The sequence below is a fragment of the Brassica rapa genome, chromosome A03 (assembly GCF_000309985.2).
Source record: "Brassica rapa cultivar Chiifu-401-42 chromosome A03, CAAS_Brap_v3.01, whole genome shotgun sequence".
Taxonomy (NCBI): Eukaryota; Viridiplantae; Streptophyta; class Magnoliopsida; order Brassicales; family Brassicaceae; genus Brassica; species Brassica rapa.
In genome coordinates this window covers 19778729-19795890 of record NC_024797.2, presented here as the reverse complement: position 1 = coordinate 19795890, position 17162 = coordinate 19778729, and the positions used below count along the sequence as shown (strand labels likewise).

The window sequence follows — 17162 nt, the reverse complement described above, 5'->3', positions numbered from 1 at the left end:
TTATAATTTACAAAAAAATAATAATTTAATTTACTTATATATAAATCATTCTCACTCCTTTTTAATTTTTAATTTAAGTGATGGTTTTAAATATTTTTTTGTTTCGGTTTAACTGATGTTTTTTAGTTTCTACGCAAAAATTAAATTTTATTTAGTATTTATAATCATTTATATTCTACAATATAATTTTATTGGTCTAACTTGGTGTAATTATTGTTGTTTTATACAAAAAGACGTAAACTGAATAAAAATTTGTAATTTTTTAACTGATGCGTAAAAATCTTAAACATTAATTATTTTGAAATAAAATAAATTTATTTGCTTTATAATATAATTTGTTGTTCCTTCAAAACTACGGAATAATACAGAAGACTAAAGATTGATTTCTCCAAAAAAGATCTGAGCTTTTTTTTTGTTTGACATTCATCGAAACTAGAGATCGGAAGCGAGGCGAATGGACGAGGTGATGACAGTGGCGGACGCCGGCGGCGGTAATAGGGCATTGTACGGATCCTCTCCTCCGTCGCAGAATCTGCTCCCTCAAAATCTTCCCATCTTCTCCGCCTTTCTCGCATTGGCTCTTGCTCAGTTCCTCAAAGTTTTCACTAATTGGTCCGTTAAAATCTTGACTTTTTAAGCTCTAATTAGGATTGGATTTGTGTAGAAATTAACAAACTTTTGCTTACCCTCTTTGTGATTTTTGTATCAGAACCTTAAAGTTGGCTCCTTTTGTGATTTTTGTATGTTAGATTTTTTTGTAGGTACAAAGAAAAGAGATGGGACTCTAAACGTATGCTCAGTTCTGGTGGTATGCCTTCCTCTCACTCCGCTACTGTCACTGCCTTGGCTCTTTCCATTGCCCTTGAAGAAGGTGCTGGAGCACCCGCTTTTGCCATCGCTCTTGTCTTAGCTTGCGTTGTGAGACTTCTCTTCTCTCTTCTTTTGTTTCTCTACTTGAAAACGTCTCTTACCTCTGGGGTTGCAGGTAATGTATGATGCCTCTGGGGTCAGGCTTCATGCTGGTCGTCAAGCTGAGGTAAGTCCACATAGAGCTTGTTAATTTTCTCTTTCTATTTGTTGTCTTTGCAAAAAGCTAAAAAAGAAATTTCGTATGAATGGAAATCTCAGCTGCTGAATCAAATTGTTTGCGAGTTCCCTCCGGAGCATCCATTATCTACAGTAAAACCCTTGCGTGAACTTCTCGGCCACACTCCTATCCAGGTTTGTTGAACTCATTAGTGATGAAATTCTTATGGCAATCTTAGAATCAGATAAGCTAGCTAGACCAATGGAACTTAAGTCCCCTATTCGCCTGTGTAATGAGTATATGTTGTTGATGTGGTGACGATCACAGAGCTAATTCATGAGATTGGGTTACAGGTTGCTGCCGGGGCCATTTTAGGATGTGTGGTAGCGTATCTGATGAGGAGTACAAGCTAGTTTCTACACAACAATGAATCCAACATTCTTTTGAAGATTATAGACCCTTAAGAAGCTATATATAGATTCATCAGCAATTAAGCTGTGGAAGGAAGTAAATGGAAATTGTGAAAATCTGTGCAATATATATAGATCACTGTTAGAGAGACTTACGTGAAGTGAACTGACTTGTCGTCATTGTTTAAGAAATAGTTCTGTGTTTCAAAATTATCTTTACCATTATTGTAGAACATACTCACATTCTGCTTTTGCCTTTAGTTTCTATTGATTTAAACTCTCTACCAGCGTGTCAAATAAGCAATGGAAGCATGTGATTATGTGAAATAAATGGAAACTGTGATTACTATACGAAAAGTAGTGTTAGGAAGGGGGGGTAAAACGTCAGAGTCAGTGTTAATGCAATGATCTAGTTTACTTTGATTGATTCAGAATAAAAAAAAATAAAGAATGAACACAGAGACACATGCAAGAATCAATAATCCGAGAGAAAGAGAAAAAAATGTAAGTTACCAAAAAAGGCAAACGGGTTGCATTGGTGATTTTAAAGGACATTTTGACAAATAAAATAGAAAATATGTTAAATATCATAATCAACTTATTTTTTAGTTAGATAATGAATTATAATTTTTTTGTTGATTACAGAGTGCAGTTTCCCAAATTTTTTAACAAAATCAGTTTATAAAAAAAATATTTTGTGGGTTGGTGAGAACCCGCGATCGACTAACTCGTATGTGTTTTGCATAAAATAGATTAGATCCGCATCTGCGATTTATTTTGTTATTATCGTTCGATTTGAACCTGCCCTGCAGTGAATCAAACGGCACGGAGCCGACGTATTATGATTAAAATTTCCAGACCTCATCAAAAATTAAAATTTACATTAGCTGAAACCAAGATATGGCAAATAATAATTAAAAGAAAAAGATATGGTCAATAAAAACGATAAATCTAAGTAAAACTATAAAATATTTAAAAACTTGCCGTTAAAAGAGAAAACTTCAAGACAATTTTATAGTTCCTACTAGACTACTATAACATATGTGAAATAGTTCCTACTATAAGTTACTAGAGATTTTTTCCGCGCTTCGCGCGGATTATGTCTTATAAATTTATTTTATTTATAATATTATTTGTTAATTTTTTTCTTTTATATTAACTTCTTGTTTTTCCAATGTTAGTTTTTCTTAATTTAAATTTATATGTTAATAATTTTTCATTTTTTTGTTGTAGATGGAGAATTATATTTTTTATTGATGGTTTTTTGTATGTGATAGTGACATAAACTTTTTGAAATTTTAAAATAATATTATATATAGTACGATTAACACATTAAAGAAGAGAAACATATTCAGACACATTTTACACAGGTTTTATATGCATAATTTTAAACATTATATATGTATATATTATAAGTTTGAAACATGTAAATGCTTTCTAAAGCTAAATACTTGTTCTGAGTTTACATAACTTATCGAAAGTTTTATCTCTTTTTAAATTCAAATCACAGAAAAAATATAAAAAAGTCAGTATAGATAGGTTTTTTGGGCTTTTAAATCAACACTGAAAAATTACATGAATCAGATAACAACAGTTTTGTAAACAACTGGATAAAATTTGACCGAGCCAAAGATTTTCACACAATATGTTCTTTTTTCTTCAAATTGCGAAGAGCCTATAGGCACAAGAAAAAAATCATAATTTTTGTTTTCACTTATATAACATTTTTTCTCCTTTACACACGGAGTTTATTACACTGCTATAAGCAATGTAGAACTCTATTCATATAAGATTCACATCTATGCATTTTGACAAAGAAGAATTTCAGCCATCTTTAGTTTCGGAATGTACCAACTTCAGTCATATACACTATATTTTCTCTATGATTCAAAACTTATAATTTTAATATATGTGCAGATTTCCATGTGAAAAGGCACGCACGCCATCTATCATTCAACCTATTAATTTTTCCAAAATAAACACTATAATCTTCGTTTGGTTAGCTCCACAAACTAATCTCTTTGGATCAGTTTATCAAAAAATATGGATACTAATGTCAGAAAAGAATATAAACACTTTCAACAATACATATTGGCACAAGAATATTTGGTTCAAGGAACATATTCCACGTAATGCGTTTATATCATGGCTGGCTTTGCGGAGAAGACTGCCAACCAAGGATCGCTTGAGGCGTTGGGGATTAAATGTCTCAGGAACGTGCGCCCTTTGTAATCTGGAAATAGAGACTCACCATCATCTCTTCTTTGAGTGCTCTTTCTCTCGCTTGATATGGGAGCCTTTTGCTGCTGAAGTTTGGATTTCTCCTCCGGCTGATCTACACTCTGTTGCAGCCTAGATCAATCAACCTCGCGTCAACGTAGATGCACATGCTACTCCAGTCATCAAGCTCTACTTTCAGTCATGTCTCCTCACCTTCATCAGTCATCCTTGCCTCTTTCGACCGTATGATGCGTGACCGTCTCCTCTCTTACCCGGTAAGTTCTTCTTTCTCATCTTCTCTACTTCTTTTTATATTTCTTGTATAAGACTTCCTTAAGGCTTTTTTTACCTTGAGTTGTTGTTGGTTGTTTTTGTTTCCTTGCTGTAATAAGTTGTTTAAAAACAACAGTGTAACCTTTTAGAAAATAATAATCTTAACATCTTACCAAAAAAAAAACAACAAATATTGACTTATTTATGTGAATATATATTTTATTTTAAATCATTATAGTGGACGAATAAAACACCATATTTTGTACAACAAATTTTCTTAGATTCACCTCATCATACTCACCATTTTACCATTTTAATTACATAATTTTACATGAGCTTCTTCATACTTCCCGGTTATTTTCTCTTTATTTATAACTACAATATAATGTTATAAATTATATATATTATAAATTAATAATTTATTTACCCTTAAAGTCTAACTATTAAAATATAACATAATTCAATATAGATATATGATTCTATTAATAAATTAGCAGTTACAAATTTGAAATTTCTAGAAATATCAAAAGTTGTATGTTAGTTAATTATTTTCTAAATGATATTTATTTTTAATTCTTTTTAGATGAGAATATTTTGGCTGAGGTGGATAGTCTCAAAAGCCTTAAATTTAGTCCCTTTTATATAGTAGGATTATTAATGCTATTTTCAACTATACGATCACAATCTATAGTCTCTTCTTAGTTAGCCATGCGTAAGATCTAATTAGAGAAAACTTCAACATACTTATATAAATATATTTTTATGTTTGATTTACTTATGAAAATAGAAATATAAACAAGTTATCTTACAATGATTTAAGAAAATGCATATTTGTTTTTTGTTCATTAGAAAAAAATGAATAACAAACCAAACAACGTTAAATAGTTATTTTTATTTTAATATTTGATACTTATTTTATATTTGCAAGTAATTTAAATAGATTCTTAATACTTGATTTGGTCAAACCAGGTATCCAATTTTTACGAGTAAAGTACCAAGTAGCGAGTATGGAATAGGTAAGAGTAATTGTGTCAATTCCTAATTAAATGATGTTAAATGTATATCTGTAGAAACTTTAAAATATTTTTCAATTTGTTGGAAAGGTGACAAACTCAAGACAATTTTATAGCTCCTACTAGCTAGGTACTAGAAAAGATAGTTCAAATTTGAATAGATTATTAGTTTCCCCTTAGAAACTATAAAAAAAATATTTAGTCTAACTTCTTATTTTGACCATTAATAAGATCAAATATGAAGGTTTTAAGTCATTACCAATACCATCAATCTTCCAACATTTTTCCTCAAAAGAGCCTCGCATACAAACTAGACTTAATTAAGTACTCACTGCAAATAAGCGTAAGACAATTATGTCTTCGTCAATTCAACAAAACCCATCTTCCCAAAATATGAAAGATGAAGATTTGTTGCAAATTCCTGGTTGCATAGTCCATCTCGCCAATGCATCCGAACCGTTAGAGCTCGCCTCCGGGGAGTTCAAGCTTGTAAGAGTTTCATCAGACGACAACGTGGCTCTAGCGCTACTTGTCAGAGTCGGACTTGAACTTCAGTGGCCGGTGGTTAAGGACGAGCCCATGGTTAAAGTCAGCGCTCATGACTACCTCTTCACACTTCCGGATAAAGACGGTGATTCACTTGGGTACAAAGTCACTTTCTCTGACGAAGAGGGAGGCGTCTTTAAAAAACTTGAGATTCTTGAAGAGTTAATGAGGGAGCACTCTTGTTTTTCATCTTTGAGTAAGAATAAAAATGAAATTGATTGGAAAGAGTTTTCGCCGAAGGCTGAAGAATACAAAAACGTTGTGGCCAAGGCCATTGCCGAAGGAACAGGGCATATCATCAAAGGAATCTTTATTTGTAGCAATTCTTTCTCTAAGATGGTCTGCCTCATATGCATAACTCCTTCCTTCCCATGATTCTTATGTAAATATAAATCGAAATGGTTTGTTATTGTGAAGAATCATGAACATTTAACTCAAAAATTTTTTTTTTGAAAGGCTTATCATCTTTAAAAGTCAGATAATTGGACGTGTTATATGGATAATTTATAAAAGTTCGTATATTATAATATTGTATAATTGAAGGGAATAGCTTTTATGTGTTTTCACTATATAGATGTCCTTTCTCATTTTCAATGTGAGATTTAAAACACATGCGGAAATATGAACATGAAGCTCTAATATGGTTGGTTATAAATGATCTTCTAATGTAACAGGTTCAGAAGGTAGGAAGTGAAATAACTATTACAAAAGAAACTGGGGAAAAGAGTGGTCATGATACAGAAATAAATGGAGGTGATAACAATAGAACTCCCAAGAATAATAATATCATCACAATCACAAATATTGCAAGGTACTCTACATATATTTTGGTGTTTTCTTTTCTCCAAAACAGGCAAAAACAATTAAGGTTCGGTCTCGTCTCATATTTATGAACGAAATAATGGTTCCTTTGTTGAATGTTACGTGTATTGTATATAGAGTGGAGACACTATGGGAGGCGAGCGAGATGATAGGAGCCATGGTGTTAGACGGTGAAGGTATGATTAGCGGTTTGATAATGGCTCCTGTGGTTAAATCGAAGCTAGGGAAGGCGTTGTTATCCACTGCCCCAGGAGAGATTCTCTTGGCTTCACTTGATTCTTTTGGTAAGTTGCATAGAATAGCTCCACTAATCGCTACTCTCTCCTCATCTTCATTACTTTCAAAGTTTTTTTTAAAATATAATAAAATAGTTAATGTTTGATGCGTTCAATAGATAAAATACTTGGTGCTGCTGAAGCTGCAGAGATACAAACTCATTTCGCCACATCCATGGCTGCTACTAAACTTGTTAGTAAGAGGTATATCTGACTTCTGATCCTCAAATTGAGATTTGATCATGTATATTGTTTTGTGGATTCCTTTCTGAGTTGAATGTAAGATACTTCTAAATTTTTGGGAGGATACAGGTTTGGGGAAAGTGCCGGAAAAATCACAGGAAAAGTGCTAGAAACAACCGGCAGTTTGGGCCGCATCGCGTGGAAAATTCAAAAAGCTATGGATCCATCTTTTTCCATGATATCAGGAGTTGTCAAAAATGCTGAGAGAGAATGATCATATGTTCTATCACAATAATGTATGTATTGGTTTGGCTGTGAGCAGATGTTTCTAATTTCATAATCATATGTCCTATCAAATTATGTTTGTATTGATTTTGGATTTGGTTTGTCTTTGAACATATATTTTATACAAAGTGTATAAGCAAATTCAGTACTGAGTTTCTTTCACACTATTTGAATTACCAAGAACCAAACCAAAAAGAAGAACCCTAGCAAACCACCAAACCGACTCTGGTAGAGATAAGCCACACGACGAGTCTTCTTACAAAATCTTTTGAGCTGAGATTTTATAAAAGTGTGTAAGAAAATTCAAAATAAAATTTTGACCTCACATTCGAAGAAGAACCGGAATCAAAATTTGGTATAACAAAAACAAACCGAAGTAAACCGTTTCATAGAACCAACCGAAACAGTACAGTCTCCTCCACCACCCACCAAGTACATAACTTCCCGCCAGGACCGAATCTCCAGGGCATGTCTGGTTCAATCCGACATTGAACCACTCATGAATCTCTCAAATCTTCCAACTCCACACCCCTCCCTCCCCGTCAACCTAATCCCCAAACTTCCGATTCGTCATCTAACACCTCCAATCATCGGCCGGAGCTTCGCAATCCCTAAGCTTCTGCTACATGGGACTCCGGCCGCGAAAAGGGTTTTCTGGGTTAGAGCCACAGTCGACGGAGACGGTGGAAAAACCGGGAATTGGGTGAACCGGTTACCGATTCCGGGACTCGGAGCTGAGAATGTGTTCAGATTGATTTCGAGCGCGACGGGAAGTCCAATCGGACAGTTCATATCGTCCCCTGTGACATTTCTGCATTCAGTGGATCCTAGAATCAAATTGGTGATCCAAAGTTTCAATCTTTTCTTCTTAATTTTATCAAGTTTGGTTAGTTTCTGATGAAGAAATGCGTTTATAGTAGCACTGAGAAGCTGAATCTTTTTCATGAAGTGAGCTTTCGTTTACTGTGTACAATTATGTGCTAGTTGTGGGTTTATTGATTGAACTGAGCTATGGTTTGTTTCAGATCCATTCATAGTTTAATGTTTGTTATTAGAGTTCTTGTTCGTTGGATTGTTGTTTGATACGAGGACTGTGTGTTGTTTGCAGTAGTTTAATACTCCATCCGTTTCATATTATGTGTCGTTTTAGAGAATTTTTTTCGTTACAAAATAAGTGTTTTTCTTTTCGATTTTCAATGCAAAATTTATTTTTCTATTGGTTGAAATATGGTTAAGTGTATAGGTAATAGTGTTTTTTTATAGGAAATGTACAAAATTAATTGTTTCTTTAATCTGTGTGCCGAAACCTAAAACGACACTTATAATGAAACAGAGATTATAATGAAACAGAGAGAGTACAATATATGTATGTTTACTATGGAATTTGCAAATGTTCAGGTATGGCTATTAACTTTGGTAGTTCTTCCAGCAAGAGCAAATATCGTTGTGCGTTTGGGACTTGTTGTATGTACAGCTCTTTTGTCTATCTCTGTTCTCCCAAGACAAGTTTGGATGGTGAGTCCTATTATCTCTCTCACAAGTCTGTTTCTTTCTGGCTTTTTATGTCTGGAATGTTGCAATGAATAGATGTGGTAGATGTATAATTGTCTGGTGTATTGCGGTCTTGTGATCTATCTGAGTTTCTTAACTTTTCTTCATGTAAGGATCAATTGGCGAGAGTCTCACTCCTTTCCGGTATCCTCTTCATAACCTTGGGTCTAGGTTCAGATGGTGCACCCCCAATGCTCCAATCAAGAACCCCACCATCTTCACTCACTGGCTTGCCTGATCTTCCCATGTCTTTGACTGGTTATTCATACATGTTGCTCAAGCTCGGACCTTTACAGTTCACTAGGAAAGGCTTATCTGTTGGAAGCACAGCTGCATGCTTAACTTTCATCGTAAGTCTTCGGTTCTCTACTCCTAGTTTTTCTTTGCTAGATCACCTAATGAGGAACGTTTGTGTTTTTTTTTGGTCACAGATCTTCCAAAGTGCTAGCATTTGCCTTGCAACCACAACACCAGAACAACTTGCGCTAGCTATGCGTTGGTTCTTGTTCCCGTTGACATACATAGGTGTCCCTGTTGGTGAAATCATCCTCACGCTTCTGCTTTCACTGAGATTCATTAATTTGGTTTTTGATGAGGTGAATACTTTTTCAACTTTTTGTTCTTTCTATATACATACATCTCCTGGCTAAGCTTCACATTCCTTAACCACATTAACGTTTGTTGTTACATTAAAGGTCCGAAGTGTTGCGCTTGGAATTGTATCCAGAAGAGTAGACTGGAAGCAGCTTACTGTTCTAGAGACACTTGATAGTAAGAATCTAAGTTTCTTCTCTCCTTTTTAAAAAATCTGAAACTCATCTTACAAGTGACTTCTTTTTGTAGTTTTCGCTTCTTTCATACGCCGGATCTTCAAGAATATATTCCGCCATGCCGAGCAAATATCTCAGGTAAAAATTAGGTTTCTGTTAGCTTTTTTACATTGATCATCTCTGTCTGAAAGCTCAAATATGAACTCTCTGTTTATGTGTAGGCTATGATTGTTAGAGGCTTTAGAGGAGAGAGCAGTAGCCACAAGATCTACTTCTTCTCAGGCTCATCAAATAAGTTTGCAGATTTTGCGTCAGTTTTGGGTTTAATCGGTGTAATCTCAACCGCACTCTTGTCCGAATACTTGTTTGTCTAAATGTTTCAGGTTAATATATTTTTTAAAGAACATTAAACATATAAGTCTCTCTTTATTTCTTGAGATAAATCAACAATTACAGGGAAAGATCGAGACTCATTCATTCGGAGTAGGCAAAGAGCACATGAATTGCTCATCTTAAGCCAATGTAAAAAGTTAGTGTTTCTTTTTCCTTGGAAGAGAAGAGACCTCTTGTTTCAAAACTCTGGGATATTTTAGGGATGTAGTTGTACTTATGATAAAATTATTGATTTTTTACCAGAAAAAAAAAAAATTGATTACAGATCAGCTTAGTAAGGAATCTATATAAGTTCATGTTTCAATGGTCTCATCATGTTTAAGATAATTCATTCTCATCGCTCTCCTTCTCCTTCTCCCTTGCTTCTTACAAGTTTTGAATTGTAATATGCTTTCTGGTTGTGTAATAGGAGTATCATTATTACGAGTAGCTCCAGAACAACAAAGTAAAAAACTTATAGTATCTACGAAAAATATCAATCTTGATTAAGGTATTACGTGGAAAAATCATTCAGTAAATGCAAAACTAATTGGAAAATGTGTTGGTCCCAGGGTTGGTAACTTGTTTGAAAAGGTCAACTAATATCTTTGTTTGAACACAATTTTTAATCACAAAATCTGATGATACGTATAAACATATACATTAATACACAGTTTAAAGTAAACCCACAGTTCCATGAAAGTCACCTGGTTGTATAAAATATAATATATTTTTGGCAGTTTTCTGTTTAACCTACTTGAGAGAATTTTGTGGAGAAACTGGTGAGGTTTTGGTTTCTTGCTGCTCTTTTCTTGTAGCAGGTTTTGACATTTTTAGATGTCAGACGCTCAACAGAATTGAGTGAATTATCTATTCCCCACCAAACCTGTAGCAGTTGAGCTCATCCCTTCTCTTCATAAACACTTAACAATCTTTTATTTTTTTGTCAAAAACACTTTACAATCTCATCTCTGCATTGATCATATATTATATAGTCTTTTTGTGTCTTTTGTTAAAGAAATTTCTAAAAAGGTTTAAGAGATTACATGTTGTGTGTGTTTAGAAGAAAGCTTAGTTTCCTTTTCTCAAGACTTAGATGGGTCATCAAGAAACGGGCGAGGGCTAGAGTTATTGTCAGGAGGTTAAGGAGAGCTCGAAGAACAGAGAACCTTGAGACAAAAGTTTCTTCTATCCATCTGAGCTCAAACACCAGAAGACATATTCGTGTTGCAACGTTCAACGTGGCAATGTTCTCACTTGCACCCGTCGTGCAAAACATAGAGGAAACAACTTTGCTTGATCATATAGATGACAACAACATTAGAACTCCCATCTCTCCAAAAGGGATTCTGAAGCAGTCTCCGTTACATTCTTCTGCAATCAAGAAACCAAGGGTTTGTATTAACCTCCCAGACAACGAGATATCTTTAGCACAGAGCTTCAGCTTTCTGAGCATGGTGGATGGAGAGGAAGATGATAACGAGGGGAAGGAAAACAGAGGAAGTAACTCGATGAGATCACCTGTTTGTCTTCCTTCTTGTTGGTGGGATCAAGAAAGCTTTAACGGATACAACAGCAGAAGAAGCATAGCTGAGTTACTAGGAGAGTTGGATGCAGACATATTGGCTTTGCAAGATGTAAAAGCAGAGGAAGAGAAGCTTATGGAGCCGTTGTCGGATTTGGCTTCTGCTTTAGGTATGAAGTATGTGTTTGCAGAAAGCTGGGCGCCTGAGTATGGCAATGCCATACTGTCAAAATGGCCCATCAAGAAATGGAGAGTTCAAAGAATAGCTGATGCAGATGATTTCAGGTGATAGCAAACTTTGAAGTCTTTAACCTATATATATATTTTTTATATATTTTTTTTTTTGAATGTCCATGAAGTTATGGACCTGAAGATATACATCAACTAAGGCAAGATCCAAACCATTTTAAAATTAATTATGCTTAAGAGAGCAAACTCCTAACGGAAATTGAACCCATGACCCTTAGATTATTACTAGATAATCCAAGAGTTTTAACCACTAGAAAATATATTTTAATCATGGTTATAGCCTTATAAGAGACATAGAAGATGCAAATATTTTATGTTTTTTGTTCTCAAACACATGGTTTTGCTTCTTGTGGTCAATAGTTTTGTGTGTGTGCGCGCGCGCAGGAATGTGTTGAAGGTGACTATAGAGGTCCCATGGGCTGGAGAAGTAAACGTGTATTGTACTCAACTTGACCATCTAGATGAGAACTGGAGGATGAAGCAGATCGATGCTATTACTCGAGGAGACGAATCTCCACACATCTTGTTGGGAGGCTTGAATTCTCTTGATGGCTCTGATTATTCAACAGAAAGATGGAACCACATTGTAAAGGTAAAAATTTGTTAGATATCATATATATATGATCTTAGATTAGTCATAAGTTATTTTTTTTATAAATAACCAAAACAGTATTATGAGGATACTGGGAAGCCAACGCCTAGAGTTGATGTGATAAGATATCTCAAGGGAAAAGGATACTCAGATTCAAAAGAATCAGCAGGAGAATGTGAGCCTGTAGTCATTATTGCCAAAGGCCAAAGTAAGTTCTTCTCATGCTTCTCTTAATTTTATTTTTGTTCTTCCAATATTTATTGTATCAAATCATTTTTAACTTTTGATATGATGCAGATGTACAAGGAACATGCAAGTACGGGACACGAGTCGACTACATTCTGGCATCTCCAGAGTCACCTTACGAATTTGTTCCAGGCTCGTATTCAGTAGTTTCTTCCAAAGGTACTTCTGATCACCATATAGTCAAAGTCGACTTAGTTATAACCAAAGACCGGTCTAGTGGTAGCTTCAAGCATTCTCGCAAGAAAGCAAAGCAGAAGATCATCCGGATGAAAGCTAATTTGATGTCGTAAGATACATGTAAATAAGGAAGTTTTATGTTTTCTAAAGTCTGGCTAATGAACTTATATACATACACACTAATTAAGGAACTCTTGCTTATATTTTAACGTTTTATTCTAAAATGCTATACAATATTTTGTGGTTAGAAAGAAATAAAATCACGATCTTATACGGGTGTCTGATCGGATACCGAGTAATAATTATAATCAATGCGATACCTATTAGTCAAGTTAGTCAATTCATGTTTGGACTTTTGTGTCCAGTTAGAGCATCTCCATTAATGAAATTGAGGGAGGGAGTCTTGGGGAAATTAATTATTAATTTTTTTTTTTTTTTAAAAAAAAATTACCAAACCAATCGAGGGCTGCCACGTGATGTGGGGTCCGCAAAACAGTGACGAACCCGGTTCACAATGAAGAACTTTTGAGAGACAGATTCATAAAATATGTGGAATCCACAAATATTATAATTTTTTTTTTTTGGAAAACGTGAGAGAATGGGAATGCTCTTAGAATACCAATGCTTATAATTTATAAATATTCATTCTGAAATTTCGAGCCTGTTATTTGTAAAATCAAGGGTTAATTTACAATTTCTATAAATAAAAAGTAAGTATTAATATTAAAATAAAATATGATATATAGTCATGACATGACATGTTCGGGATTTCGATAGACCCATGCGACTGATCCGAATCTACATCAAATCAAGCGACTGATCCGAAGCTACATCGAATCAGTTAATCAGAGAAAAAACGATGATTATTCCGAGATTAGTTTTTAATCATTTTATCTATACACATGTACTATAATGTATATATTATAATTGCAAAACAAATCAGTAGAAACGTTTTGTTTAATGGTCTTTTTGTTAACGTCTTCTCTGAGATCATAAGTTTGAATCCAAATTGTATTTTTGTTAATTTTTTTTGTTAAATGAATTATAAATTACGCTTATTTTCTACCTAGTATCTGAATTTATACAATTATATTTCAACCGACTTTGTTAATTTTGTGGTTGATGATTGTCGAGTATTTTTACTATTCTCATAGTTTTTCTTAGTTTAGATCTACACTGGAATACCTAAATTCAAACAATCAATTAAAAAAAGACTATGTTAATATTTTTGAGTAGTTGGCCGGAAATGTCAAAATCGGCACGATTGCTCACCGGACAGCGCTTTCCCGTTGTTTAATCAGACACCTCAGCTGCGTTTTCGATTATGGAAAATTAGTACTCCTGTTTTAAGCATGTGCCTAAGAGTACTCCTGTTTTAAGCATGTGCCTAAGGTGAAAATATATTGTAGATGTAGTAAAGGAAAAATATGTAGCCGTCGACTTACAGATGGAAATAAGCTAAGAAGAATAAATCATCCAAGAAGATCTATCCACAATTGGACACAAGGCATAAATTGCTATGAGCTCTTCAATTTTTATTTCTAGGGTTTTATTTGTTTTTCAAAAAGCTCGTTTTCGATGATCTAATCTTTTTTTTTTGACGACATATTCTTGCTTGTAAATCTCGAACTAGAGTTTATTTGTAAGAGATCTTGTAAACCAACAACTATATTATCTTAGTTTTACAATCCATTTTGAAACAAAGGAATAAAAAGCATCCATCTCACATTTCTTCAAACACATGCCAATCTCCACACCACTAGTACTCATCCCTCCTCTCAGACATAGTAAAGAGGATGTTTCGACTGAGAGATACGAGCTCAGTATTAACGGGTCTTCCCCACCCAAAATCTGACCCATATATCCCAAACCTGTTAGACCCACCAACGGACAGCTTCTCTACACTTGGATCAAAAGTTTTTATTCCTTCCTCGTACATCTCCCATATCGACTCAACCCCTCTTGAGCTCAAATCTCTAATGGAGTCGCTGAGAATGTGGACACCATTGACGAATCCATCTTCTCCCAAAAACGTCTTTGCTTTGTATCCAGCGATATTGATAGGCATCACGCAGTTCCCGAAGTAGCTGACAGGAACAGGCGGGTCTAACCGGTCTCTAAAATCAGCAACGTACATGAACGGAACTGGTCGGTCTGCGTCGCCTCCACGTGCCTTCACCACACAGATTAATACATAGGGGTACGTAGGCACGAAAGTCGACAGGTGAAGAAGATCGGAGCGAGTTGACTCGGTTTTTGCTCGCTCTCTAAGTTTGTTCACGTTCTCCTGACTCAGCCCGAGCGTGATCCTGACAAGATCTTCGATCTCTCTGGTCGAACGAAGCTTTAGGGACCTTACGTATGCTTTGTCCTGCGGGAGCTGGAAGATCTTGGATTCGAGTTCAGCTGGAACGTTGACGACCGTACGATCTAAAACCATAGGTAAATGAAAATCTTGAGGCATTGCTCCGTGTTTGAAGACGTGGGCCCACGATTTGAGAAACTTAACCGCGGTTTTGCCGTCCAAGGCTGCATGGTTCGACGTGATCCCCATGCAAACGCCCTCGTTCGGAAACAACGTGATTTGCAGAGATAGAATAGAAGCCGAATCAGAGGAAACGTGTAACTCGGGGACTAGAGCGCGTAACTCGGTCTGGTGACGGAGCCCTTTGCCGGAGAGGTGAGAGAAATCTGCGTCGATCTCGGCCACTGTGAGAGAGACGGTGTCTTGTGGCGAGATGATGATGTAAGGCTTAGGATCTTGTGGGTCCCGCTTGAGCTGACCGGAGAGAGGGAGAAAGTGCGATAGGGTGAGGGAAAGGGATCGCTCGAGTTTTGGGAGGGTTACGGTGTAGAACGAGTCGCGAGATGACTCAGTGAGTTTGTAAAAGATAACTCGGTTAGTGGTATTAATTTTTAGCCACACTAAAAATGACTCAGTGACTCTTAGAGCATGAGAGCACCCGCAATGGTGTTACTCTAAGGGGAGTCTTTAGAAAAAGTGTATTTTGGTTTTTTAAGTGTAAGGATTCACTAAGAAAGAATCCTTATTTAGGAATTTTAAGGATTGAATCCTTAAGTGAGACCCTTAAGACCAGCTGCAACGCGGGATATTAGCCATTTCTTAGCGCTAATCCTTATGCTTTTAGATTAAAAAAATAATAAAAGCCGACGTTACGCTGAGGTTGAATCCTTAATGAAGGATTTATTTGCCGTTGATCCTTGATGCGCTGGCAGCGTGTGATTGGAGCGTCCAAGGAATGTGTTTGGTGAGAGGAAAAAAACGCGTTCATTTCTCGAGTGTAGCCGAAAAAAAAAACTTTCTTCCTCTCCCGGCGATAACAAAGGCGACACTGCGATCCGGTTTGTTCAAGGTAAATCGCACCATTTTAAGTGTATTTTTTTGCATTTGAAGTTGCTGCATGTCAATTTAGCCGTGTTTATGGGTTCGATTGTTGGGATCAATTAGAGTTTTCGTTTAAAATCGATTTGGGAATAAAATTCAAATTAGGGTTTTCGTGTCTATGTTTTTTTTGTAAATTCGATTCTTTGTTAATCGAATCGTTTGTGGGGATCAAATAGATATGGGGTTTAAATTCGAATTGGGATTAATATCGATTAAGGGTTTTCGTCTGTGAATTTTTTTTCTTACACAAATTCATTTCGGGTTAAAATACTAATAGATTTGAGGTTTGTTTATGCCTTCGATTCTGGGGATGAAATAGATTTAGGGTTAAAATACGAATTAGGGTTTTCGTCTGTTCTTAAACGTTATTGGTCTTATAGGTTCTGAAATGGAGGACGAGTTGAGGGATATGAAAGCACACAAAGCATACTACAACATGCTTCATTTCGTTGCAGATGCGCAACAGGGGATTCCCCAGCTGTGCCCCTGTGGATCTATCACGAAGGAGGTAGTCGATGAAGAGGATACATATGACTACCTCCCCGGCAAAAGATATTTCATATGCAAAGATTACGAGGTTTGCATTCTTCTGTCTATATTTATCGAGCTCGTCCTTCCATATTTATTTGTTGTTGGATAAATTGTTTTCTGTTTTCGCAGAATGACGGGTTGCATTTCAGACAACCATGGGTTATGGGGATGCAACAAGAGGTTGAGAGACTGAAAGTACGTTTTCACGAGCAGGAGAAGCTTCTGCGAGAGTGCGAATCACTTAAGGTGAGTTCTGTCTGCTTGTTCACTCTCTTTTTAATCATATTTCTAAGAAATTAAATGTAGTTTGTCTGATGTCTTTTCAGGGGCAGGTGCGGATGCTGATTAAGCGGGTGGCTGAACTCGAAAAAAGGAACTTACCGGTTTCAAACTCAGGTTAGTGTTTGAACTTACCAGTTAAAATTCAAATTGAAATTAGTTTGTAGTTAGAAAAGAAACTAGGATTGTGTAACCGTGTAACTTTAGTAGTTGAGAATAGTTGAAAACAAGCTAGAATAGTTAATGTTTCTGAGCAAAAAACTTGCAAGTTTGTAGATGGGAAACAACTAGGATTATTAATGCACACCAAACCCATTTAATTATGCGTAACTGCATTGTTTCCTTAAAGCCTAAAACCCATTTAATTGTGGTGAGCTGTTTTGATAGGACTGTTTTCTACTAGGATTCAA

General features: G+C 35.6%; 5 protein-coding genes and 1 pseudogene across 5 annotated transcripts; 5 read left to right on the top strand and 1 right to left on the bottom strand.

Moving 5' to 3' along the window:
* The first annotated feature begins 336 nt into the window (after window positions 1-336).
* Window positions 337-1721, top strand: LOC103859915 (uncharacterized membrane protein YuiD). The gene is made up of 5 exons (XM_009137512.3): window positions 337-612; window positions 762-918; window positions 986-1036; window positions 1129-1221; window positions 1381-1721. The coding sequence occupies exons 1-5, from the start codon at window positions 455-457 to the stop codon at window positions 1438-1440; spliced, it is 519 nt and encodes a 172-aa protein (XP_009135760.1). The 5' UTR covers window positions 337-454; the 3' UTR covers window positions 1441-1721.
* A 2830-nt stretch (window positions 1722-4551) lies between these two features.
* On the top strand, window positions 4552-7167 carry LOC103860213 (senescence/dehydration-associated protein At4g35985, chloroplastic). Its single transcript, XM_033287357.1, has 5 exons — window positions 4552-5861; window positions 6164-6172; window positions 6274-6595; window positions 6706-6790; window positions 6899-7167. Exons 1-5 carry the CDS (start codon window positions 5298-5300, stop codon window positions 7041-7043), a joined length of 1125 nt encoding a protein of 374 aa, XP_033143248.1. The 5' UTR covers window positions 4552-5297; the 3' UTR covers window positions 7044-7167.
* Window positions 7168-7479: 312 nt separating this feature from the next.
* On the top strand, window positions 7480-9797 carry LOC103859914 (protein ABCI12, chloroplastic). Its single transcript, XM_009137510.3, has 7 exons — window positions 7480-7895; window positions 8453-8569; window positions 8719-8955; window positions 9037-9201; window positions 9301-9376; window positions 9449-9513; window positions 9597-9797. The coding sequence occupies exons 1-7, from the start codon at window positions 7554-7556 to the stop codon at window positions 9747-9749; spliced, it is 1155 nt and encodes a 384-aa protein (XP_009135758.1). The 5' UTR covers window positions 7480-7553; the 3' UTR covers window positions 9750-9797.
* A 235-nt stretch (window positions 9798-10032) lies between these two features.
* Window positions 10033-12745, top strand: LOC103859913. The gene is made up of 4 exons (XM_009137509.3): window positions 10033-11557; window positions 11906-12113; window positions 12192-12321; window positions 12411-12745. The coding sequence occupies exons 1-4, from the start codon at window positions 10794-10796 to the stop codon at window positions 12647-12649; spliced, it is 1341 nt and encodes a 446-aa protein (XP_009135757.1). The 5' UTR covers window positions 10033-10793; the 3' UTR covers window positions 12650-12745.
* A 232-nt stretch (window positions 12746-12977) lies between these two features.
* On the bottom strand, window positions 12978-15504 carry LOC103860212 (annotated as a pseudogene).
* Window positions 15502-16922, top strand: LOC103859912. Its single transcript, XM_033288361.1, has 4 exons — window positions 15502-15910; window positions 16323-16519; window positions 16603-16719; window positions 16800-16922. Exons 2-4 carry the CDS (start codon window positions 16331-16333, stop codon window positions 16872-16874), a joined length of 381 nt encoding a protein of 126 aa, XP_033144252.1. The 5' UTR covers window positions 15502-15910; window positions 16323-16330; the 3' UTR covers window positions 16875-16922.
* Window positions 16923-17162: the final 240 nt, after the last annotated feature.